This window comes from Lissotriton vulgaris, chromosome 2_1, assembly GCF_964263255.1.
Source record: "Lissotriton vulgaris chromosome 2_1, aLisVul1.2, whole genome shotgun sequence".
NCBI lineage: Eukaryota > Metazoa > Chordata > Amphibia > Caudata > Salamandridae > Lissotriton > Lissotriton vulgaris.
The window spans coordinates 907,493,921-907,518,755 of NC_141687.1; the positions used below are offsets into that span (position 1 = coordinate 907,493,921).

General features: G+C 44.8%; 1 protein-coding gene across 3 annotated transcripts in view; it reads left to right on the forward strand.

The window, feature by feature from the left end:
* Window positions 1-6,534, forward strand: part of INPP5B (inositol polyphosphate-5-phosphatase B) — a 783,203-nt gene extending 776,669 nt beyond the window's left edge. For 2 of the 3 annotated variants that reach the window (XM_086956441.1, XM_086956442.1), the window contains one exon: window positions 2,458-6,534. In XM_086956441.1, coding sequence (XP_086812567.1) covers window positions 2,458-2,579 — 122 coding nt within the window. In that variant the 3' untranslated portion in view covers window positions 2,580-6,534. The remainder of the gene's footprint in view (window positions 1-2,457) is intronic. The other variant, XM_086956440.1, reaches the window with a different exon arrangement.
* Window positions 6,535-24,835: the final 18,301 nt, after the last annotated feature.

Sequence of the window (24,835 nt, forward strand, 5' to 3'; positions counted from 1 at the left end):
ATGAAGAAGTGCTTGAATGCACGAAACGCGTCGGCGATCTGAATCATTGAATGCGAGGTCTCCATTTCACCTGTGCTGCAACTTCCTGTTAATAAACGAAGTTAAACCTACCTTTGTGGGCTTTTCCGAGGGGGCAACTCCTTCTTGTGTGGACATAAATACGGCTGGCCCAGCCGTGGAAAAGCCCCGCTGCATGAAAGCGGCCCGATGGTGTTTTCATCAAACAAACACCGTCATGGAAAGGAGGCTGTTTTTGGAAGATGCTACATGCAGCGCGGAGTGAATTAGAACTTTGCATACCCACTGGGGCTTCAATTCAAGGTGAACAGGGCAGCGCAACGAGCACCTCACTGGAGGATTACAAATTGTGCACTACAGAGACCATGCTGCTCTGCGAGGAGCTAACGCCCACAGGGGCGGGACTCAGATGTGAATTATAATTAGTGCACACACTGCTCTGCGCTGCTTGGACCAGTATGCCTATGAAGAAGTGCTTGAATGCACGAAACGCGTCGGCGATCTGAATCATTGAATGCGAGGTCTCCATTTCACCTGTGCTGCAACTTCCTGTTAATAAACGAAGTTAAACCTACCTTTGTGGGCTTTTCCGAGGGGGCAACTCCTTCTTGTGTGGACATAAATACGGCTGGCCCAGCCGTGGAAAAGCCCCGCTGCATGAAAGCGGCCCGATGGTGTTTTCATCAAACAAACACCGTCATGGAAAGGAGGCTGTTTTTGGAAGATGCTACATGCAGCGCGGAGTGAATTAGAACTTTGCATACCCACTGGGGCTTCAATTCAAGGTGAACAGGGCAGCGCAACGAGCACCTCACTGGAGGATTACAAATTGTGCACTACAGAGACCATGCTGCTCTGCGAGGAGCTAACGCCCACAGGGGCGGGACTCAGATGTGAATTATAATTAGTGCACACACTGCTCTGCGCTGCTTGGACCAGTATGCCTATGAAGAAGTGCTTGAATGCACGAAACGCGTCGGCGATCTGAATCATTGAATGCGAGGTCTCCATTTCACCTGTGCTGCAACTTCCTGTTAATAAACGAAGTTAAACCTACCTTTGTGGGCTTTTCCGAGGGGGCAACTCCTTCTTGTGTGGACATAAATACGGCTGGCCCAGCCGTGGAAAAGCCCCGCTGCATGAAAGCGGCCCGATGGTGTTTTCATCAAACAAACACCGTCATGGAAAGGAGGCTGTGTTTGGAAGATGCTACATGCAGCGCGGAGTGAATTAGAACTTTGCATACCCACTGGGGCTTCAATTCAAGGTGAACAGGGCAGCGCAACGAGCACCTCACTGGAGGATTACAAATTGTGCACTACAGAGACCATGCTGCTCTGCGAGGAGCTAACGCCCACAGGGGCGGGACTCAGATGTGAATTATAATTAGTGCACACACTGCTCTGCGCTGCTTGGACCAGTATGCCTATGAAGAAGTGCTTGAATGCACGAAACGCGTCGGCGATCTGAATCATTGAATGCGAGGTCTCCATTTCACCTGTGCTGCAACTTCCTGTTAATAAACGAAGTTAAACCTACCTTTGTGGGCTTTTCCGAGGGGGCAACTCCTTCTTGTGTGGATATATATATATATATATATATATATATATATATATATATATATATATATATATATATATATATATATAGCTACATCTATGGTTTCCACATATATGTTTTACATGTTTCCGGGGTCCCACGCATGAGCGGGAATATTCATGTGCTTATGACTTTGAGGATACCCCTGGAAGAGAAGTAGGATTACAGGTAAGTAACTTATCCTTACTCCACATTGGTCAACAGATTCCTGGAGATAGTGATGACTTGGGTAGTGATGACTCAAATAAAGTAGCCTGCTCCTCCTTCATAGAGGCTTGCTCTTTAACTGTTTGATATGCTTTGTTTTAAAACGTTCACATAATTCAAACACCACTCTCCTCTGATCAGTGTAGGAAGAAGATCTATACTATCTTCTCCATGAGGTAAATGTTTGGGTGCTGCTAAAATAAGAACCATTTTTTTTGCTTACATTTGTTTTTATTATCATCATTATGATTTAGAAGCATTCCATATCAACCAATATGCAGACACATAATGCAGATTACAAAATGTGCTGTATAAGTCAACAGTACATCATATTAGATTGTGTTAAATTCTTAATTCAGCGTATGGGTAGTTGACATAATTATTTAGTGTTCACAACTTGACTGCAATCAACAGCACATCAAAATCGAATAGCTATTACTCCATCTATCCCGAATCTCTTATGCTACGCATACGTACGATACCTCTAAAGCATCGCATCAAGCCCCGCTACTCGTCCCTGTATCGCCTGCAGCCGCCTGTTTGTGTGTGGAGGGCCCTCGCCATGAAGTCTTGTACCTGTAGCTGACATAAGAACCAACACGTTTGACCTCTTTGCTTTTTGTTTCCATGCAGCAATTATATTTGGAAGTTTATTGCTTCGACCGCCTCCTGGTAATCCAAATCCGGACCCCATCGAAAAGAAGAAGGCCCAAGAATTTATGCATCCGTTTCTCTTGAAAGGAGACGCTCACTAAAAAACTGTTTATTATTTATATGTAAATAGACGAGTACCTGTATAGAATCCGTGTCCCTGTAGACCTTATCCTATCACGATTATATCCCGATCATTGCACATCTGTTTGAGAGCTAGCACAGGGGATTGAGAAGCTTAGACTTGGATGGATAAACCGCTCCCTCTGCTTTGTGACTCTTTAATATTACCCAATTTACTGCCCACAGTCTTGTATTTTTAGAATCGTATCAATTAAAAATACACTGTGTAAGGAATTGGTACAATAGTGAATCATACGAGTAGTTCAGTAATGTATGTACGCCAAATTCTTCAGAAAAATGTCCGGTAAATCTGATGTTATTGTGACGAAGTGTTGTGTGCCTGAGGTGTACCGTTTAACAGAATTTAGTACAAGGTGCCAAAAAGCAGTGTTGGCATCAGTGATTTGTATTAGATCACATGCATTCCCCAAGTGGAATAAAAGGGTAGGTATCAGAACTTGGGCACCATTGGGCTCTTATAGCTTAGGGAATATATGTGAACTACCCTACACGCTGGTGCATGTACACATGAATCCAAGAATGTACGGCCTGACAAGCAACCCCAGGCTGAGTTTCACACTAGAGTTTTTACAGTCTCATTTTCTAGGAACATGCTGCAGTAGAATCCCAAAAATGAAATGTATTTTCATGAAAATGTAAAGCTCCATTTTATACAGAAACTGCTGCAGATTCTAATCCCACCTAAAATAGATGAAAACGCTTATAAAGATGAGTTTGAAATTATAGAGAAGTGAAGAAGTAAAACTGTGTTTTACTGCCAAGAAGAAGCAATAGAAGGAAAAAAACAACCGAAGTGAATGAAAAGAATTTGCTACACTCTTTGTGCCGGGTGTTGTTAAGCCAGCTGCCTGTGAATTATAGTCAAATTCTTCTGTCTGTGCATACAATAGTACGGCAGTGTAATTGTAAGATGGGTCCGAAGTACACACCACTGTTCAGAACCAATTTGAAAATGTACCTTATAAAGTTGAGAAAAAGTAGTAATTGGTGTTGCCTTTTGAAAGGTACATTCAGTCGTCATAAGAGCATAACAAAACTCATGTGTTTTGCAGCCTTACCATGTAAGATCTGTCAGGGGATAGAAGAGGACTAGTGATGAATTTAAGAAATATAAATAATTGTTTTATGTACCCAAGTCAAGGTGGACGGATATCACATGAACGTTTGGTGGCAAACTTTGTGTGATCTAGGAACAGAGCGGGGCAAGGCATGGATGTAGAGGAGAAATGAGTCTATATGAGGGAGTATGCATATATTGTCTCAGATTCAGGAGCAGATAGAAGCTGTGTGATATGATGAAGTATATAGTAGACAGCGTATGCACTGAAGAAAAATGTTGGATCCTTGAGAGTGAGGGTGGACTATGGCTTAAAGAAGAGTATAACAAGGTTGTGTGATCACACATGGGCTTGTGGTGTCTGACCCATTTTCAGTGTGTTATTAGTCTCTGCAGAACCAATAAATATAATTAGTCTGAGTGTTGGAATATGTATGGACTCGTAGGGAGCGTTTGTAGACTATGCAGAATGTGAAAGCTCAGTTAGGCTGAGTGAGGGATGTTTGCAGAATATGTAAGATCCAGAACTCAATTAGGCTGTGTGAGGGAGTGTTTAGGCCGTATGGGGTGGATCCAGAAGTGCATTTGGCTGTATGAGAGAGGGCATGTGTTGGATGTATCAGATCTTGGAGCAGCAGAGATGGTTATCATAGAGGTTCTAGCTCAATCTCAGCTTCTAGAGCCTAGGCTGTAAACACCTCCAGTGTGTAAGGAACATAAGATGCTCTCACTGAAACATCAGCAGACTACTGGCATAATTCTGTGTTACACTACCTAGTCACTGGAGGTACAGCTGCATACCATAACTGCTAGTCTTATTACTTGACTAAAGTTACTCCTCACTTGCTCTCCCTCCCTCTTTCACTCCCTTTCTCTCCCTGTCAATTTCTACTTTTTTCTCAATCTAATATGTCTTACTAGTATGCTCTCATTTCTCTCACATCCCTTCATCTCCCTTTATTTTTGAGTGGCTGAATCCAGCTTCCTCCCAAGAACCCAAACATGCCAGTTATATCATTGACACAAATATCGTCTCTCACAAATATCATGTCCTAAATATTGTTAATTGTTTATCTTCCTTGGTTGTAGATTTTCTATTATTAACTCGTTTGAGGCACTGTTTTGTAAACCATATTTAGAACATCCTATTGTTGTCAGACAATATTTAGTCTATGTTATTCTGGTACAGATGTAGCTGTCCATTAAATCTTGCAACAAATATTTTGATTACCACGCTAAAGGGTACATTGCCTTTCTTTACTTGAATTTTCTGTGATCAACTATATCACTCACTTTTTACATATCATTGTATAAAGATGTACATTTCCCATAGAGGGTGGCGCTTGCCATGTAGTCTATATGTTGAACTAGGTGCAGGTTAATAGATTTACAATAATCAAGTGTACCACGTTACCGTGTTCTGTTTTGTCTAAGGTTCCAGCACAACACATCCAAGACTCCTGGCCATCCCAACAAAGAGGATCGCGGTGGTCTTTCATGGTGCCATTTTGTAAAGAACATGTACATTTAGAACATTGCAACTGTATCTTAAAACGGTCATGCTTTAGAATGTCTGTTTCAGAAGCCTGCACTTGTGTGGATTTGTGGACTAAATCTCTTGCTTCACCAGAATTTTTGTTTATTACATTAAATCTACTTTCCCCATTAAAGAAAATCAGAGATGCTTAAAGTTCAACGGTGGTGTAGAAGACAAAAGGCAATTTTATAAAAAAAAAAAAAAAAAAACTTTTATCTAGGCTTACGCTTATTACAAATACAAACGCAGCACTTAAAGGCTTAAGTATTCGCACTGAGAACGTGTTAAGTGCCACTAACGGTACATATGCCATAAACAGCATTATTGCCAAAAAATGTTTTGCGTCCCTTTAAGTTGTGGTACTTACTCTAATGAATCTGGTGACCTGTACATTTGAGATAAATTACTGGCAGGATGGTGAAGCAAACCATTGCGTTACATCCGATTGGTAGAGCCGCCTCTCTGTCATTAGCTGATGCATCAAAATAGAATGAGCTTTGTGGAAGCAGGAATCGTTCAAATATGATAGAGCAGGTTTACTTTAGCTATATGATTTCTGAAAAAGACAATTAAAAGCATAATGAAAGTAATTTAATCTGCATCCGCGGAAGTCTTCTTAACAGTTCAGTTAATTAGATAGCCGGGCCTTTTCCCAGTATTTAAAATATTGGCATAGACCTATAAGTTTGTAAGCTACTGCTAATTTGTGTGCAAGTCACTTCATATGTGTCATATCTGTCTATACACACAGGCAGATTCATACACTCAATCGCCCAACATCCCTCTGTTGTGAAATGTTGTGCTTTGTGGGATTAAAGTTTTTAACTTGGGTCTTTCCTGGTGCGAAAGTGTTATGTTATGAAGCCTTATTGCTAGATGCAATATGGACTCATTGAAATTCTGGCAATGTGCACATCCCATAATCGTCTTCATTTCAGACTGAACTATATTTATGTACAAATATATTTTCGATGATTGTGTTTATTACTTGTAAAATTGTTTTGTACAAAATGACCACTATTTTAACCTGTTTTATGTAGTATATAATAGGAATTTAAAGAGAGCACTCTATATTTACATATTTCCTTTTGTATTTCATCGTATTACATATTTTCTACTGATTATCATCAGAAATTAACTTTTCCATGTTGTGAAAAAAATCTGTTTTATAAGCTAGAAACCTGCCCCATAAGAAATGGGGAAATTGTTTTGTAAAAAAAACTTAGCTATTTAACATTTGGTTTGAAATATAAATATATGAAGCTTTTAATTGTAATTTTATTTAAAAGAAATATTAAAGGAAAACACTTTCTATTCCTGGTGTGATGTGTTTTGGTGCCTTTGTTTATTTGTTTGTCTTGCCTCCGTACCAAAATGCTGGTTAACATGTAAAACAGCTGTGGTCCTATAGTGATAGCAGTAATTACGCCGATCTCGTGCCATCTCACTGCATGTATTACTTGCTAAACAAAACAAGCATTGGCTTAGCCAATAGGTCTCGCCCTTGGGACCTTATAAGTATTTAATTATGCAGTACAATACCATTGGCGTAACATCAACTTTTGCATGGCTAAACAGTTATACTGTCCCAAAGGCGAGACCTATTGGCTATGCATTAAAGTCTGTTCTTTTGACTTTGCCAACACTGGGTAAAGAGCAGCAATCAATCAAGGTCCTGCATTTGGGACCAATTGGCTTTGGCAATGATTTGTACTGATGGTGTATGGTATATGTAGAATGTCCCCTACGATGTGCAGTATCTTCAATGCTATAGCAATCCCCCCCCCCCTGTGATGGGTGTCCCTTAAATCCCATTGCTCATGACGAGCTCAGCTCGTCATGAGCACAGGAGCACTGTACTGCATGACGAGCTGAGCTTATCATGAGCATGGAAGGGGTTAAAGAGAAATGTTGCTGGCCGAGTCATACTGCAGGAAAGTGCACCAAGCATGCAAGAGAGCAACATGGGGGAGCAACACACATGAGGGTGCACATCACACAGGGGGTAGAGTTGAAGCACAAAGGTGAGACAGCAACATAGAGCGCAGTGCATTGGGAGGAAGAGAATCACGCACGGGTGACAGCTGAAAAAAGAAAACCAAAACTGGGTTTGTAGACGGCACATACGCATGAGAAAATACGGTAGGATTGCTTACAGTAATCAAATCACAAAGAAGTACCAGATGATGCAGAAGTGCCTAGTGGTGTGGAAAGGTAGCACAATGAGCACCATCACAAAAAAATAAAGCATTCACGTTATCACATGATTACGGCAGACACTCACACCTCAATGCCCACCTAGGGAACTCATATTCAGGAGTAAAGGTACTAAAAAAATCAGGGCAGTTGCAGGGAGGGCCTCTTGAGGTAGTGAGTAGGACATATGTCCACACATGACCAGCTTATGAGACTTTCTACCAGGGGTTACCACCTTAACGCATATGACTTTTTCTTCTAAAACCTAGAGTGTGACGCTGAGACCCTGCCCACTTGTAACATCTTATGAGGCTAGACATGCTCATATAAAACTTGTCGCTTTGACAGCATCCAATAGTCATGCCTAAGATATGAATAAAATAACGCTTGATATTGAACCATTTCAACTAGGCAGGCATGATTACTGAAGCACCCTTTTGTTACCACTTTGAAGATTTTTATTGTTGACAAATGAGGTAACGGTTTCACCCAACTTTTAGAGCTTAAGGGAGTCATGGGGCCATATGTTAATCGACCCTACATTGCAAGGCATGAGCTTTCATTTTCCTAACATGAGTGAAGGGACAATAGAAAATAAAAAGTACACTGTCACTGGTGTTTTCTTCTTTAATACAGAGTAAGCAAGATATCCCAAACAAGTAGTATGGCACAACGAAATAGCAATAAACATTATTGTGGGGTGCATCACATACAAACACATGAAATGTACCGCTGTCACATGATATTTGCAATTATTCAAAAATCCCGCAGACTTAAAATGGCAGTTAGAACCTGAGAGTCAAGTATGCAGACTGACCGGAAATTCGGTAAAATAATGTGTACATGGAGTGAGAGCATGCCCAACATTAAAATTAGTAATTGGCCACATCGATTAAGACATTCATTGGTGATCTTGCAGGTTCTGAATAAAGCCAACTCGCCCACTTGGCAGCTCAAAACAGGCTGGAACATGTAGACCAGGTAGATGTAGGAGTACATGTATGTGCCAATTGCATCCTCACGGTTTTTAATCTGCCAGGGTGCCCTTAGACTAACGCATACACAAGGGTGACACCTTCCACCATTTTTAACTATTAGGAAGATGCCAAAAAAAGGCACCATTGATAACAACTCAACAACGACAACTCAAGCCGGACATGCTGGGGGCTGTGTTGATTCACCTATGCTGCTTTGTTAGTCCGCAGACTTGTTAACAAGCACTACATCCACCCGCGTGCAGGCATGGACGCGGTGAATTCCTTCAACTAGGAGCTTTTTTCACTTATGGATATGAAGCCTCCGATATCTCGAGCAAAGATGATTCAAATCACTCAAGCTGCTATTGAAGCCATTAAGGACTGTGCCTGACCTCAAGATAACGTCTGGATTTCATTTGGACCATGGTCTCTCACTCACTCCCCTGAACTGACAACCCGAGTACACCTGATCACTATCCTGACAGCGGAGTCGTTCTTCTGTAAATCTGCTTTTTCCTTATCTCCTATCTATCTATCTATCTATCTGACCGATGCCTATCCTGACAGCGGAGTCAGAGCACTGTGTCCAACGCCCGGTGGAGCTGCACTGTTCAGCTATTGAGGAGATCAGCCTTGGTTCACCCCCTTGACCATCGCCTGCCCAGCCGGACTTTGGGCACAGTTTCCTCCCTGTCTCCCTGTCTCACCCATTCCAACCTTATTGTTTTCTGTAACTGCTTTTTCCTTGTTCTCCTATCTATCTATCTATCTGACTGATGCCCGATGGAGCTACTGTGAGAACTATAGGAATGATTGGCTGTGAATTTCCTCCTCGGCCTTCACCTACCTGGTCGGTCATTGGGCAGACTTTCCCTTCATCTCTCATACCTGTCAACATTTACCGGCGTAAGGACCCCCTCCAGACAAATTTCTAAACCTCTAGGCAGGGCTACTAGAATTATGAGGCAGGTGAGTACCAAATTATGTGACAGGCTTGACTAAATTGTGTGAGTAGAAAATTTAAATAATGTTCTGTGATGCGTATTTTGGGATAGCATTGCTTTATTATTTTGAAATGTTTTAAACACAGTAACACTGAGGAAAGATTTCACCCCATCAGTGCCAGTTTATAACCAAAATACAGCAATTAACATCAGAAAGATGTCTAGTCAACCTTTGTGAAGGGCCTCCCACTCCGCAGGAATACGCGCTGCCACATTAGAAGCTCACCTGGCCATGGCTGGGAGCACCAAGTGTCCCTTCAAACCCTGGCGGTCTTGTGCAAAGTTAAGCAGTTTACCCATGCCCCTTTCCTCTTACCCCTTCCTTCCATCCCTCTCTTCTTTTCTCTCCGAACTCTGGATCCCTCCCTCACATTGCAGGCAGATGGTTATTAGCCCCAGGACACCTTTTGGTAACAGTAGCCCACTACAAATGTAAATAATAATAGGCAGAAGCATGGGGATCCACTAGACCCGAACTTCAGGGGGGGTTTAACACTCCCAGCCAGGGCTGGCCCTAGCACTGGTCGCACACGGTGCAACAGTCTTTCCACCTTCTCCATGAATTCCCTCACTACCACTCACTAACAATACACCTCATCTCTCTATAGCACCTGTCTGACAAAATACTCATAGTTCACTCACACTCACTTCTGTGATGTGAATGGTACATCTTCTGTGTACCAGGTACTTTAACCTTCTGCACTGTGTGGGTGACAAGAGTGCCCATGTGACTGCACGGAGAGCAATGCAACAGTGTGGGAGTAGGGTAAAAGGAGTGACTACAGGTTGAGTGAGGTGACCATATGAATTTGGGTTCGGCTGTAAGTGCAGAGTGGGACAAATTAGTGCATGGTTAGTGATGGCCTTGTTTGAGTGAGCTACAGATTGAGCAGGGAGGGGGGGACAGGTGAGTGAAGTGTAACATTAGTGCAGGATGAGAAGTGTGCTCGTGTGACTGCAGGGTGAGGTACAATGCAAGCACATTTTTAGTGCAGAGTGACACTGGGAGAGCAGGGTGAGCGGGTGAATGTTGTGAGAGCATGGTGATCAGTGTGAGTGCATGTGATCACTGTGAGTGCATTATGATCACTGAGTGCAGGGTGAGCGGGTGAATGTTGTGAGTGCATGGTGATCAGTGTGAGTGCATTGTGATCAGTGTGAGTGCATTGTGAGTGCAAGATGAGCGGGTGAATGTGAGTGCATGGTGATCAGTGGGAGTGCACTGTGATCAGTGTGTGTGCATTGTGATTACTGAGTGCAGGGTGAGCGGGTGAATGGTGTGAGTGCATTGTGATCAGTGTGAGTGCATTGTGATCGCTGTGAGTGCAGGGTGAGCGGGTAAATGTGAGTGCATTGTGATCAGTGTGAGTGCATTGTGATCACTGTGAGTGCAGGGTGAGCTGGTGAATGGTGTGAGTGCATGGTGATTGGTGTGAGTGCATGGTGATTGGTGTGAGTGCATGGTGATTGGTGAGAGTGCATGGTGAGCAGTGTGAGTGCATGGTGATCAGTGTGAGTGCACGGTGATTAGTGTGAGTGCAGGGTGAGCGGGTGAATAGTGTGAGTGCATGGTGTTCAGTGTGAGTGCATGGTGATCAGTGTGAGTGCACGGTGATCAGTGTGAGTGCAGGGTGAGCGGGTGAATAGTGTGAGTGCATGGTGATCAGTGTGAGTGCATGGTGATCAGTGTGAGTGCATGGTGATCAGTGTGAGTGCATTGTGATCAGTGAGTGCATTTTGATCAGTGTAAGTGCATTGTGATCAGTGTGAGTGCATGGCGATCGCTGTGAGTGCATGACGATCGCTGTGAGTGCATGGCGATCAGTGTGAGTGCATGGCGATCAGTGTGAGTACATGGAGATCAGTGTGAGTGCATGGCGATCAGTGTGAGTGCATGGTGATCAGTGCGAGTGCATTGTGATTGCTGCGAGTGCAGGGTGAGCGTGAAAGTGAAGGCGAGAATGAGAAGTGAGTTGTCTGAAAGCAGGGTACATTCCCAGAAACTTGAAGTGTAGGGTTTCAGATATAAGTTAAACTATTGCTATAATGGCATTAATCAGGGATTGAGGGTGGAGGAAATAAATAATGTGCTGATCCTGCAACAAACTTCCAGTCTTATGATTAGGGTTACCAGCTCATTATTTTGATGGCCCAAAAATAAGCAGTCACCAAAAGCTGTATTTTTAGCACTTATCTGTGAATACTTAAAACAGCAAATATAAATAGAAATCACTTTTAATTGTGTCACTTTTACTTGTGTTCTAGGGCTGCCTCAATGATCCATGACTGAAAATTAAAGAGAACAAAGACAGAAAAGTCACATAACTAATTAATACATACTTTTTTATTTATAACTCTATTTAGTGTCAAGAGCAGGCATTTTTCTTTTGGCAACCCAACTTTATATTCCTTTTCATTAAATGCATTCTCACAGTGTAAAAATACAAATGTAAGGAATAGGTAGAGTGGGGGCCCAGGGGGTACTGGAACCATAAAAAACATTAAGCCTTTGTAACCAGTTTACAAATGCATGTAAATATGCTAATGGTCTTTAAAGACCTGTAAAAAACTCAGGCGTGTCAGAGATAAGACTCCAGACACTGCCCAGCCGAGCCCCAGCAGCTCGAGTTTCACTGCAGCAGCCCGGGCTGAGACACAGGACGGGGGAAGAGGGGGGCTTCAGCCCTGGAGACCAGGGCAGACGTGTGACTGTTAATGCGCGACCCCCTTCACACCACTCCACGGCCCCCTGGGGGTCGCGCCCCACAGTTTGAAGACTCCTGACTTAATGTAACGTGTAATAGTTATCATTGTTGTAACATTATTGATCCTTATGTAAAGTGCTCTGATACCTACGGGTCTAGCCAGCGCTATATAAAACTCTTTAAAATAAAAAAATTGGTAACAATAGGTAATGCAGACAACTGCACTGCCAAGTCACACCGGAATACATGGACTCGGAAATGTGTTTAAAAGCCATTACTACCCCACTCCACTCTACCAGAGCAGCAAGCCAATCCTCTGGGTCTTGGCGCCATTAGCAGGGCGTTAACTTACCTCGCTGTGATGTCACACTGCACTCCGTTTTGTCATCGTCAGGATTACAAGGCCGCCCACACGAGTGCGCGGACAATTGGTAAGAGATGTACTTGTAGATGTCTTGTATAGCGCCAACGTCACTCTAAAGGAATGCCCCAGCGCTGAAACACTCCAGCCGATGTTACTTACCCTGCGCTGAAACACTCCAGCCGATGTTACCTATTGTGTAATAAGACCCCCTGAAAGTCACTGCTGACAGAGGCAGGTATTGAAACTTAAAAATAACAAGCAGCAATGAAAAGAAGTGGGAGGGGTATGAGGGAGTGCGGCCGAGAGCAGGCACGCGCAGTATTTACCTTGTGGGAGCGAGCGTTGCCATTTAAAGCAATTCAGTGCGTGCACGTTTTTGGCCTCAAAACTAAATCGATTACAAGAGGTCTCCTATGCGTCGCATGTGCGCTGCATAGGCGAGACCTAATAATCACTAAGAGTGAGCATCAAACTGAAGATACTGAAAAACATCTACGACGAAATGGAAAGTAAATGCAGGTATTAAAAAAGTGTATTTTGATAGAATTATTATTTTGATTACAGAACGGATGTAACAAATTATTTTATTTCACTTGACAGCACAGTGGTGCTGCGTGCACATGCTTTACCTGACTTTAATGTTAGTACCAAATGTGCATTCGGATATCCCCATTTATTTTAGACTCTCAAATCTTGCAATTTAAATTGGAACATGAAGTAACTTGTGTCTATTAAAAACTAATAAATAAAACTTTTTGGTTGAATTGTTCAGGGTTATGCTGTCCTTGCTAGAAACTGGCAGCAAAGTCCAAAGCTGGCTTAGCTTGAAAGTAACTTTCCTCCTTAACTTCTTCATTACCATTTTGTCCACTCGTGGGCACTGGGAATAGGGTACATTTAATTTTTGTGAAAGATTTTAACTAATCAGTTCAGTTACTTGCCAAATTACAGAAATACTTGTGTCGCTGATAAATGTAAGAAAAAAACTGTCATTTGTCAGCAACTTGGCTCAAGTGCATATTACACAGTGATACCAGGCTCAGAGCCACAGCTTTTTTGTACATGCCAAATCAATTTTATGGAAATTCTGTGTAGTCAAAAACAGTTGATTCAGATTCTCAGAACCAGGATTTGGACTATTTAAACTCCTACATGGAATAGTAGCAGAGAATATCTTCAATTACATCACATTTTCCGTGGGGGCTTTGAGGCAACGTGGGTATTAAGAGCAGAAGGGCAGTGTTTGGCCACTGGTAAGATAGGCAACATCCACCTAGTTGTGAGTTTTCTGTTGCTTCAAGAGCCAAGACGTTTATGGATATTCACACTCCTTACAAATGTTTGTCCACCCTCTTTACACACTTCAGAGTACTGCCAAAAAAGGGTGTAGCAAGTATGTAGTGTGGATGGAAACGATAGACCTTTATTTACTACGGTGGGGAGGATGTGAAGAATTTTTCCACCCGGAATAATATTTCCTTGAAACATTAAAAAAGAAAACGAGCTGAGGTACTACAGCACACAGGCTGTGCAACCCTCTATGGCGGGATTCCAAGCATTCATGCAATAGACAATGGTGCTGTCTCTGCCCACCGTCTCACGAGGGATTGAGATTGCATGTAGGGACTCATCACAGGAGGTGCTGGCAGCAGAGCAATACTCATGCTTTCGAAATGGGCTGACAGAGGGTGAATTTAGAAAATGGTATACTAAAATTTAAATAAAACACTGCTTTTAGACAGAGAGAACACAGTGTGTAACACAATATGAGAAAACCACCCCAAAATTCTATCCTTACCACATCCTGGTGCCCCTTGCTGTGCACACCACAGTCTATGCTGATTGTCCTTCTGCAGATAATTTGCAGGAGTACCTTTTGGCATGGAAATCTATTTTGTGCATAGATTTTTATTAATACTCCTTCCCATTTAGTGAATATTAATACATTAAAAAAAAGCATTACTGAATGGAAGATGGGCTAAGCATCAAATATATTTGAACACCAAATGGCATGGGCTTGGGTCCTTTAAAACCTATTCTTCTGTGGCCTTGAATCCCTTCTAAGCATGCAGCAGAGGTTACTGTCGCCAGTAGGTAGTTATATAGTTAGGACCTAGCTACCATAGGAAATCCGCAACATTCTATTGAGAATATCTTTGGCGCCGGTTGAGGAATTTGCGTGTAATTTTCCAAAATTTTGTCCAGCTCTGCTCCGCTCCTTCCCTGAAAGTTTCAGGTGGATTCGTGAAGTGGGGGCTGAGAAAAAAGGGGGGTCCCAAAACGTGTTCTCCCCTAATTTCCATAGGACGGTCTTTGCTGTTTTCTGCGGTTTTCTGCGGTGGCGAACAGATCCACGTCTGGCGTCCCCCACCTTGCGAAGACTTCTCCTAGTACGTCGTCGTTTAAGACCCACTCGTGGTTTTCCTGAATCAGTCTGCTCAGTGCGACCGCCTGAACATTCTGCACACCTGGCAGATGGGTAGCCGTTATCGTCAATCCTGTGGCCAGAAGCCAGTGCCAGATCGTCTGCGCCTCCTGAGACAGGGTGCGCGATCTCGACCCCCCCTGCTTGTTGAGGTAATACATCGTGGTCGTATTGTCCGTCTGTACAAGCAGAGAATTGGTCCGGAAGGAAGGATGAAACGCCTTCAGCGCCAAGTGAACAGCCCTGAGTTCCAGGAAATTGATGTGATACGTGGCCTCCGTCTGAGACCACGTGCCTTGGATCTGTAAGTCTCCCGAATGCGCTCCCCAGCCCTGGAGAGAAGCATCCGTCACGATAGTCTGAATAGGAATGTCCTTGTGGAAGGGAACCCCTCTGAGGAGATTCTCCGCTGAACACCACCACTTCAGAGACTGAAGAGCATGCAGAGACAGTCGTATCCTGTCGTCCCAAGATCCTCTCCTCTGGTCCCATTGATCCTCCAAGCACTCCTGCAGAGGTCTCATGTGTAGTCTTGCATGAGGAGTGAGGAAGATGCAAGAGGCCATCGACCCCAGTAGAGAAGACACCGTCCTTACTGTTGTAGATGGAGCAGTCATAAGAGCCAGAGCCTTCCGAAGGATCGATCTCCGTCGCTCCTCCGCAGGAGACACGCTTGCCGACAGCGTATTGATGGTGGCTCCCAAGTACTGAATGCATTGGACCGGGATCGGGACAGACTTGGACATGTTGATGTGCAACCCCAACTTGTTCAAGAGAACGCACGTCTTCTGGAAGTCTGCTTGAGCTTCTGAGGAGGAGGCCTTGATCAACCAATCATCCAGGTACAGGTAGACAAACACCTTGTCTTTCCTGAGGTGTGCTGCTACCACTGCCATGCACTTCGAGAATGTTCTGGGCGCAGATTTCAGCCCGAAAGGCAGCACAGTGTATTGGTAATGGTTGGTGCCGACTTGAAATCGCAGAAACTTCCTGTGCTTGTACGCGATGGGCACGTGGAAGTACGCATCCTGTAGATCTATGGCACAAAGCCAGTCCCCCTGTTGCAACTGAGGATAAATCTGATGCAACGACAGCATGCGAAACTTTTCTCTGCGAATCCACTTGTTTCCCTTCTGCAAGTCCAGAATGGGCCTGAACTCGTTCTTGTCCTTCTTGCGAACCAGAAAGAACCGGGAGTACAGACCTCTTCCTCTTTGAGACAGAGTTACGTCTTCTATCGCCCTTTTCCTTAACAGGATATCGGCCTCCGCCTGGAGCTCGCGCAGTTGATACTGCGAGCTGACCGGAGGGATCGCTGGAGGAGGGCTGATGAATCGAAGACTGTATCCATTGCAAACAATATTCAGCACCCACTTGTCCTGAGTAATTTTTCTCCACTCTGCCAGAAAAAATTGAACGCTTCCCCCCACCGGAGCGGGTGACGGGGAAGTAACCGCTCAGGGCCGAGACCCGGCCGGGCCCTTGTTCGCGGTAGAGGACTGCTATCCACCTCTACCCCTCTGGCGTTTTTGGAAAGGTCTTCGGAACTGCTGCTGTTGTTGCTGCTGCTGTTGTCCCGAAGACTGTCCTCTTCCTTTCCCTTGCGAGCCGAACCGCCGTTGGAACTGGCGGTAGGGTTTCTTGTCTTTGGGCTTCTCCAAGCCCATCGCAGTCAGGGTTTCTGCCTCGGCCTTCATCCGGGCCATTTCGTCGTCTGCGTGTTTACCGAAGAGCGTGTCCCCGGAAAACGGCAGATTGGCCACTCGCTGTTGCGCCTCAGGCTTGAGCGGCGTAAGCCTGAGCCACGCATGGCGGCGTTGGTTGATGCCGTGGCAGTAGCCATGTGCAGCCAACAAGAAGATATCCGCCACGGCACTGATGGCCTGGTTAGAGACCAGCATCCCCTCCTTGACGATTTCCATGAAGTCCTCCTTCCTGTCACGCGGCACAAGGTCCGCGAACTGCTCCATGGAATCCCAAAGCGCACGGTCATATCGTCCCAGTAATGCCGAGTCGCTGGAAGCCTTCATTGTGGTGGAAGAAGTCCCACATGCCTTCCTTCCCGCCGAATTAATCCAGCGGCTCTCCTTGTCCGGAGGCACGGTGGAGGACGGGGAGGTAGAATGTTGCTTTCTGGCCGCCGTCACAATCACAGAGTCGGGCACTGGGTCCATCCTCAGGAAGGCAGGGTCCGAGTCCGGTGCCCTGTATTTTTTCAAAAGTCTGGACGGGGCAGCCTTCACCACCGCAGGTGTAAGAAAAAGCTCTTGTGCCGGTTCAACCAGTCCTGGCACCAAAGGCAACAGAGGGCGAGACAGGTGCTTTTTGTGCAAAGTCTCGAATATCACGGACGTCGTAGGTGAAGGAGCCGTCACCGTGATACCCAACTTTGCAGCCCCCCTCAGGAGAACCTCCTGGAACGTACCGATGTCGTCGATCGGAGACACCCTAGTCTCCGGGGAATCGGACAAAGTAGGTGAATAGGAGCGGGTCCTAGAAGTCGCATTGGACCTGGATCTATGCCTCCTATGGCGCCGTCTGGAACGGGTGGAGGACCTGTGCCTGCTCCTCGATCGTTCTCTCCGTCCGGAGCGAGATCTCGATCTCCTGGGCCTCGGATGGTCAACCGGAGTCTCCGGGATGGCCGACTTGGGCTTATGTGGTTCCTTAGATTTAGGAGTCTTCTTGGGAGGGGTCGGGAGCCTGGGCAATGAGACCGACCTCGGTGGAACCAGTGGAGGCTTGTCAGGCAGAGGAGGCAACGGAGGAGGGGTAGGAGCCCTCGGACGCGGACCTCTATGTAACGGAGGAGGAGGTGAAACAGACTTCTTTGGGGTATACACCTCCGAGTGCACCGATCCCGGTGACCCACCATCCTTCCCGGACTGAGGGGAGCCCCCCACAGCCCTAGGCCGCGCAGTACGATCCCTCGACGCCGATGAACGGTGATCAGACGTCGAACGTCGGTCCCTCGACGTCGAGCGTCCCTTCGGCGTCGACCGTCTCCTCTGCTTCGGCGTCGAACGCCTGCCATGTCTCGACGTCGACCCGGACCATCTTGACGACGATCCTCTGTGTCTTGACGGCGATCTCTTGCGCCTCGACGGCGACCGCGACCGCCTCGACGTCGCCTTTGAATGTCTCGACATCGACTGTGTCTGCCTCGACGTCGACCTCGACCGCCCTGACGGCGATCTCTTCCGCCTTGACGGCGACCTCTTCCGCCTCGACGGCGAACGCTTCTGTCTCGCCGGCGATCGCTTCCGCTTCGGCGGTCTCGACGACGAGGAACGACAATGAAGTCTTGTCTCTCGACGGGGATCGACGGTATCGCCTCGACGGCGAGCGCCGACGCCGAAAGCTCGACGTCGACGTCAAAGACAGTGACGAAGACAACGTCTCTGTGGTCGACGGCGGCCTATGCAGGTCCCTCGACGTCGACGGGCGACATTTTCTCGATCCAGAGCCCTGGGGAGACGGGGAGCCGGCCTTGGACTTCCCTCTCGACGTCGTGGTGGGTGCCACCGACCCAGACGGAGAATGGGGACGTGTGCTGGACTTCCTGCCCCTGGGGAGCCCCCCAGAGGCCTCAGCATGGGCAGAAGTAGCCCCTCCAGACCCACCTTGCGCCTTCAGTCTTCTTTCTTCTAGGCCCTGAAGCCTGATCTTCAGTCTGTCCTTCAGGGTCCTGCCAGAGAAGCCTTTGCAGATCTCACACTCCTCAGGGATGTGGGAAGAGGGAAGGCAGAGGATACAGACCTCATGGGGGTCTGACTTGGCCTTCTTCCTGGAGCACTCCGGGCATTTGTCAAATAATGCAGGCATTATAGACAACAAAAGGGTGCAAGAAACCAAGAAGAAAGACCCAAAGTACTTTAAAAGTACACAAAATCGAATTTAGTGAAAAAACACCAACAAAACCCTTGAAAAAGGAGAGCTCAATGCTCCAGGGTCCTGCTTGCAGGAGCCGGAAAAAAGAACTGAAAGTAGAGGGACCTGCAGGGCATTCTGGGATACTGTGAAGTTCTGGAAAGTTTTCTTAAAGGCACAGTATCCTGTTTTGAGCCACATAATGGCAGCCTATGGGGCTTGTCTGTCCAGATTATTCTCTCTATCATTCCTGAGGGATTTTGCTGGTAAGGCAAGGGAAATCTGTACAGGCTGTGCTGTTTTGTGGATTTTATGGTGGAATTTCTAGTTGAAGTACTGGACAGTGTAGCCTTTTTAGGCTGCATTATCTGTCTTTAAATTCTCTCTTAAGTGTCTATGCATTTCTGCATTTTTTGACACTGTAAGAGATTATTTTTGATTGCTCCGGGGTCCACGCACATGGGCGGGACTATTCACTAGATTATGACTGTACACAGAGATCCCCTACTACAGAAATGAGGTTTCCTCTATTGCAGTTTGTATCCAAGGTCTATTTGTACCTATGTCTACAGTTGTAGATTTACAGGTTTGAGGGCACACTGAGCATGCCCCGCATGGGTGGTGGCCTTGTACTGGCGGTAAATCCAACAAGGTGCCTACCTGTCTGGGTTCTTTATTCTTTGGGCATGTATGAACTAATTGGTCCTTTAGATTTTGTCCTCTTTTGAACGCAAACAAGGGTAAGGGGATCTCATCACTCCCTGTGTTCAATATTGACCAGTGTTTCTTAATGATCTTCTGGACTTTGTTAGATCTGGTGTTAAAGGTATTTACAAAAGTGATGCGGTTGGTTTTCTCCTTTGGTGGATGTAATTCAAGAAGGGACTATTGTTTGATGCCCTCTTCTTGGATTGACGAATTATCTTCTTAGGATAGCTCTTCGCACGGAGTTGTTTCTCCAGATTTTTTGAATGGGCATTGATTGCTTCTTTGTTGGAACAATTCCTCTGGACCCTGAGAAACTGACCGAAAGGTAAATTGTTCCTCAGGGCCCGTGGATGACAGCTATCATAGCTGAGTAGGGCATTCTTGGCCATTGGCTTACGATAAAGCTCAGATTCAAGGCCATTTGTGGTTGCTATGATTGTTAAATTCAGGAATGCTAGTGCGGTTCTACTGTACTCAATGGTGAATTTTAAATATGCATTTTTGGTATTCAACTATTGGTGGAATAACAAAAGATCTTCTTCAGTCCCACGCCAGATGACCAGTATATCATCTATATATCGCTTCCAAATGTGAAGCGATAATAGATGTGGATTGGTAGATGTAAATACCTCTTGTTGTTCAAAATTGTGAACATATAAGTTTGCCAGACTTGGAGCGAAGACACTACCTATACACTACACTACCTATACACTACCTATACTAGTCCCAGATGTTTCCAGGTAGGTAGTGTCTTCGAAGCCAAAGTAGTTGACCTTCATCGCTATTTCTGCCAAACTCATGATGAATTGGATGGGCGTGATGGATTGATGGTCACTTTGTTCCAAAAGGTTACCCACAACTTCCAGAGTCTCAGTTTGCGGAATAGAGGTATACAATGACTCAACGTCAAAGGATACAAGGATGTCAGTGTTGATGTCATATTGTATTTCCGGTAGAAGTCTCAAAACGTCCTTGGTGTCTTGAAGGAACGTTGGCATAGCCTTCACCATCGGGTTCAGAAAGAGATCCACGAAGGTAGAGAGTGGTTCTAAAACAGAACCTATACCAGAAATAATGGGCCGTCCCGGTGGTGGTCTTTGGGGTTTGTGGACTTTTGGAAGGCAATAGAAGTACGGAATTGTCGGGTGGGTAGTAAGAAGGTACTGGCCTTCCTGTGATGTAATCCACCCTTCAGAAGTTGCTTCTTCCACCAAGTGTCCAATCTTGGTCTTGAGTCGTTCTGTGGGGTCTTCGGTGAGTGGGAGATAAGATTTCCGATCACTCAATTGCCTCAGACATTCATTTCTGTAAGTGTCAATGTCCTATGCCCTTGAGTCCTAACTCTGTCACTATCACACCTAGTCCGCACTGTCTGTTCCACCTTTGTTATCTGTATGGTGTCGGGGTTGGTGCCCATAGTTGAATGACATAATTGTTTTGACCTCTAGGTACCCTTTGTGTGTTGAGATATATGATTTGGGGCATGTACCTAGTGTGAGTCATTAAACTCGCCCTCGGACCCTCCGATTAATTTGTTTGGTTCACATCAATGAGAGAGCCCTGTGCATTTTTCAAATGAGTGGCGAAAAAATATGAGTATGTTGCTGGAGATGTGGGCCGGCGTGTCACCAATGTACTTACCGGGGGAAGGTAAACACCTATTTTTCCGCAACTTTCTTTCCGCATACCATCACTCCGCATACTTTCATTACGAAAGTACCATGACTCTGCAATGCCATTATAACACATGGCATTACATTTTATATGCTTTTACCACGCATACGTTTACAACAAAATTCGTTGTAAATGCATGAATGGTAAAAGCATGGTTTTTTTTTAATGTTTGGATAAGGTAAGTATGGGTATAGGGGTATATGTTTCGGGGTACTGAGGTATATATTTTGGGGTGTTTGGGTATTTTAAGGGTTCAGATATAGTTTTGGGTTATGGGGGACAGGGGTAGTTTTAGGCTTTAGGGATAGGTATGGGTTTTCGTGTACCGGGGTATTTTTAGGGTTCAGGGCTAGGTTTGGGTTTTGGGGTATAGGGGTATTTTTAGGGTTCAGGGGTAGGTTTGGGTTTTGGGGTACAGGGGTATTTTAAGGGTTCAGGGCTAGGTTTGGGTTTTGGGGTACAGGGGTATTTTTAGGGTCAGGGCTAGTTTTGGGGTACAGGGGTATTTTAGGGTTCTGGGGTAGGTTTGGGTTTTGGGTTACAGGGTTATTTTTAGGGTTCAGGGGTAGTTTTGGGTTTTGGGGTACAGGGGAATTTTAAGGGCTCGTGGCTAGGTTTGGGTTTTGGGGTACAGGGCTATTTTAGGGTTCAGGGCTAGGTTTGGGTTTTGGGGTACACTGGTATTTTTAGGGTTCAGGGCTAGGTTTGGGTTTTAGGGTACAGGGGTATTTTTAGGGTTCAGGGGTAGGTTAGGATTTTGAGGTACAGGGGTATTTTTAGGGTTTAGGGATAGGTTTGAGTTTTGGGGTACAGGGTATATTTATAGGGTTAAGATGGGTTAGTGTTTAAGGGAGTTGGGGTATTTTAAGGAGTAAGGGTGGGTTATGATATGGGGTGCAGGGGTATTTAAAGGGAGCAGTGTGGGATTAGCACGATATGAGACATGGCATGAAGGGCGGAACTAACCAAACGCCCCCAGCACACGCCCACAGCACAACACAGACACGCCCACAAGGGACTACTTTGCTGGCACGGTTCTTTTACCTTTTAAATGTATATGGTGGGCGTCTGCATAGCCTATGTCCTTCTGCTGCAACTGCCCTTTCCAACGCTGTATTGGGTGTTGTGATTGGTGCTGTGGTTCCCGCCCACCTCAAAGGTTTGGTCTCTCTCTTTATTATATTAGTATGGATACCAGATAGTTTATATGGAAATGTTAGCACTTTACCTTGTGCAAATGTCAGGGCCCATCAAGCACTATCGGGTGAATTGAAGTTCACAACTGAGGCTATTTATCATATCAATACATTCAAATATTATGAAGCACAATACGCTGCACAATGAAGCCAGAGAATAGTTAAGATTTCAGACCATAAAGGTTTATTAAAGGTTAAAAGTGTACAGCAGGCAAAATCAGATTAGTATTGATTGATTACATTTGAATACATCAATTAATATGTTCTTCAATCAAAGTAATGTAATAGGAGGATGAGCCAGTACAAGTACGCCTTAAAAGGGAAAGACAAAGAACGTCAGCTCCTTCATAAAGAGAGTACTGTAAATCTTCTACTCCACTCTGCTAAATGCGAAGTCTCTATCGGTAGGCATTGTTCTCATTCTCTGACTCTGATCTACATTGCACTACCTTAAATCACAAATTTCTAACATTGCTACACCTACACACAGTTCTCATGAAATTATGCAATTTGGTTAAAGTGAGGTGATACAATTGTATGCTTGTTATGTCAGGGTCTTCCACAATACAGCATTTCTCTGCGTCCTTCATACTTGTTTTATCTGTAAAAAGATGAGGTGGGCGAGTCTTTATTCTGCTGGTGTCTTTGTGAATAAATCATTCCATGATTATCACAAGAAAAATAAAAGATTTTGCATGGAAAGGAAACGAAAAAAACATTGAATTTGATAATAAGAACTCCAGATTCACCTAGAAATAAAATGGTAATGTGTCACAAAGCAAGATGGCAATTAAAGTTAGCCATTAAAATGCAGGCCTATATTAGCTATGGTCAATCTAAACATGAATAAGATTATTTATTTTACAAACAACATTTGTGTCTCAGTGTGTTAATGCAAAACATTTAATATAAAAACCCCTTTCAGCACCTACCTCTGGTGATTCTGAGAATCTCCACAAATCTCACTTTCATTCATTGAAATATCCCATTACAAAAAACTTGTTGAGTTCTCCAGGAGAGCAGAGACGCGTTCTTTGTCTACACCGGGATGCAGGCAGCAGGGATTTTGATGCTACTTTGCTAAACAATGCCCCTTACAACTACGGGGTCCGTTTTATTTTGGCGCGAGCAAATAAATGCTCTGTATGATTCTCTTCATATTATAAGAATACACAATTGGATACTCGACATATTGTTTACCAGTTGCATCGATTATCGCGTCATCTTGATTACTACTCCTTTTTATGAGTTTGGATGACCAGACAAGTCAACGCCATCTCATCATCATGCTTTAACATCCTACGTATGCTCAAACATCCTACGTATGCTCAAACATCCTACGTATGCTCAAAATAATCTTCCGCTGGATCCCCACCGAAACAAGAAAGACGGTCACCCAAGCACTTGTCACAAGCCGACTGGACTACGGAAACACCCTTTACGCCGGAACAACAGCCAAATTATAGAAAAAACTCCAACACATTCAGAACGCCTCAGCCAGACTTATCCTAGACATCCCCCGCCAAGCTCACATATCCGGTCACCTGAGAGACCTCCACTGGCTCCCCGTCAACAAGAGAATAACGTTCCGTCTACTCACCCACGCACACAAAGCCCTCTACGACCTAGGACCCAAATACCTCAACACGCGCCTGACCTTCTACACCCCCACCCGCCAACAACGATCGTCCAATCAAGCCCTCGCCGCGATTCCACGCATCCAAAGATCCACCATGGGAGGAAGATCCTTCTCCTACTTAGTGGCCAAGACCTGGAACTCTCTCCCCACCCACCTCCGCCTTACACAGAACCACCTCTTCTTCAGAAAAAAACTCAAAACTTGGATATTTTATAACTAACGTTACCCCCCCCACCCCCCCTCCCTCAAGCGCCTTGAGACCCTCTGGGCGAGTAGTGCGCTATACAAATTCTAACTTGACTTTATATACTAGCTTTACTCTACTCAAAGTAATAGTCACAATACTATTGCCAGGATACATCTCATTAAGTTTGAAGGTTTTTGAAGAATCCAAACTATGATCTTCTCAACCAGTATTGAGCCTTGAAGAAGTCGTCTTTACGACGAAACACATGTCGGCTGTCTTTTTCTTGAACACCTCCGACGTGTCAACACATCCAAGATAATTCTTTGCAAATTTACTTGTTTTTTATAATTGATAAATGAATTGATGTTATGAATTTATGATTAAAAAATACTGACAACAAAGTCAGCAGTGAAACATATTAGTGCAAAAAGAACAGTTGATGACAGAATGCAGGACAATGTCATACATTCTCCCCAGTACAGAGATCTGGGCCTAAATCCATTGTTTTTTTGCTCATCATGCCTTTCCAGTTTGGACCCAGCCATATGCAAATCAGTCTTATTAGAGGCTTAGCTCTGTAACCAGAATATCAATTAGTACCTAACACTATGTTGAGGGACATGCGCCGCCCGCACCTTCCTCCCTTGCACTTTTGGATAGGTGGTGGCGATCAATGA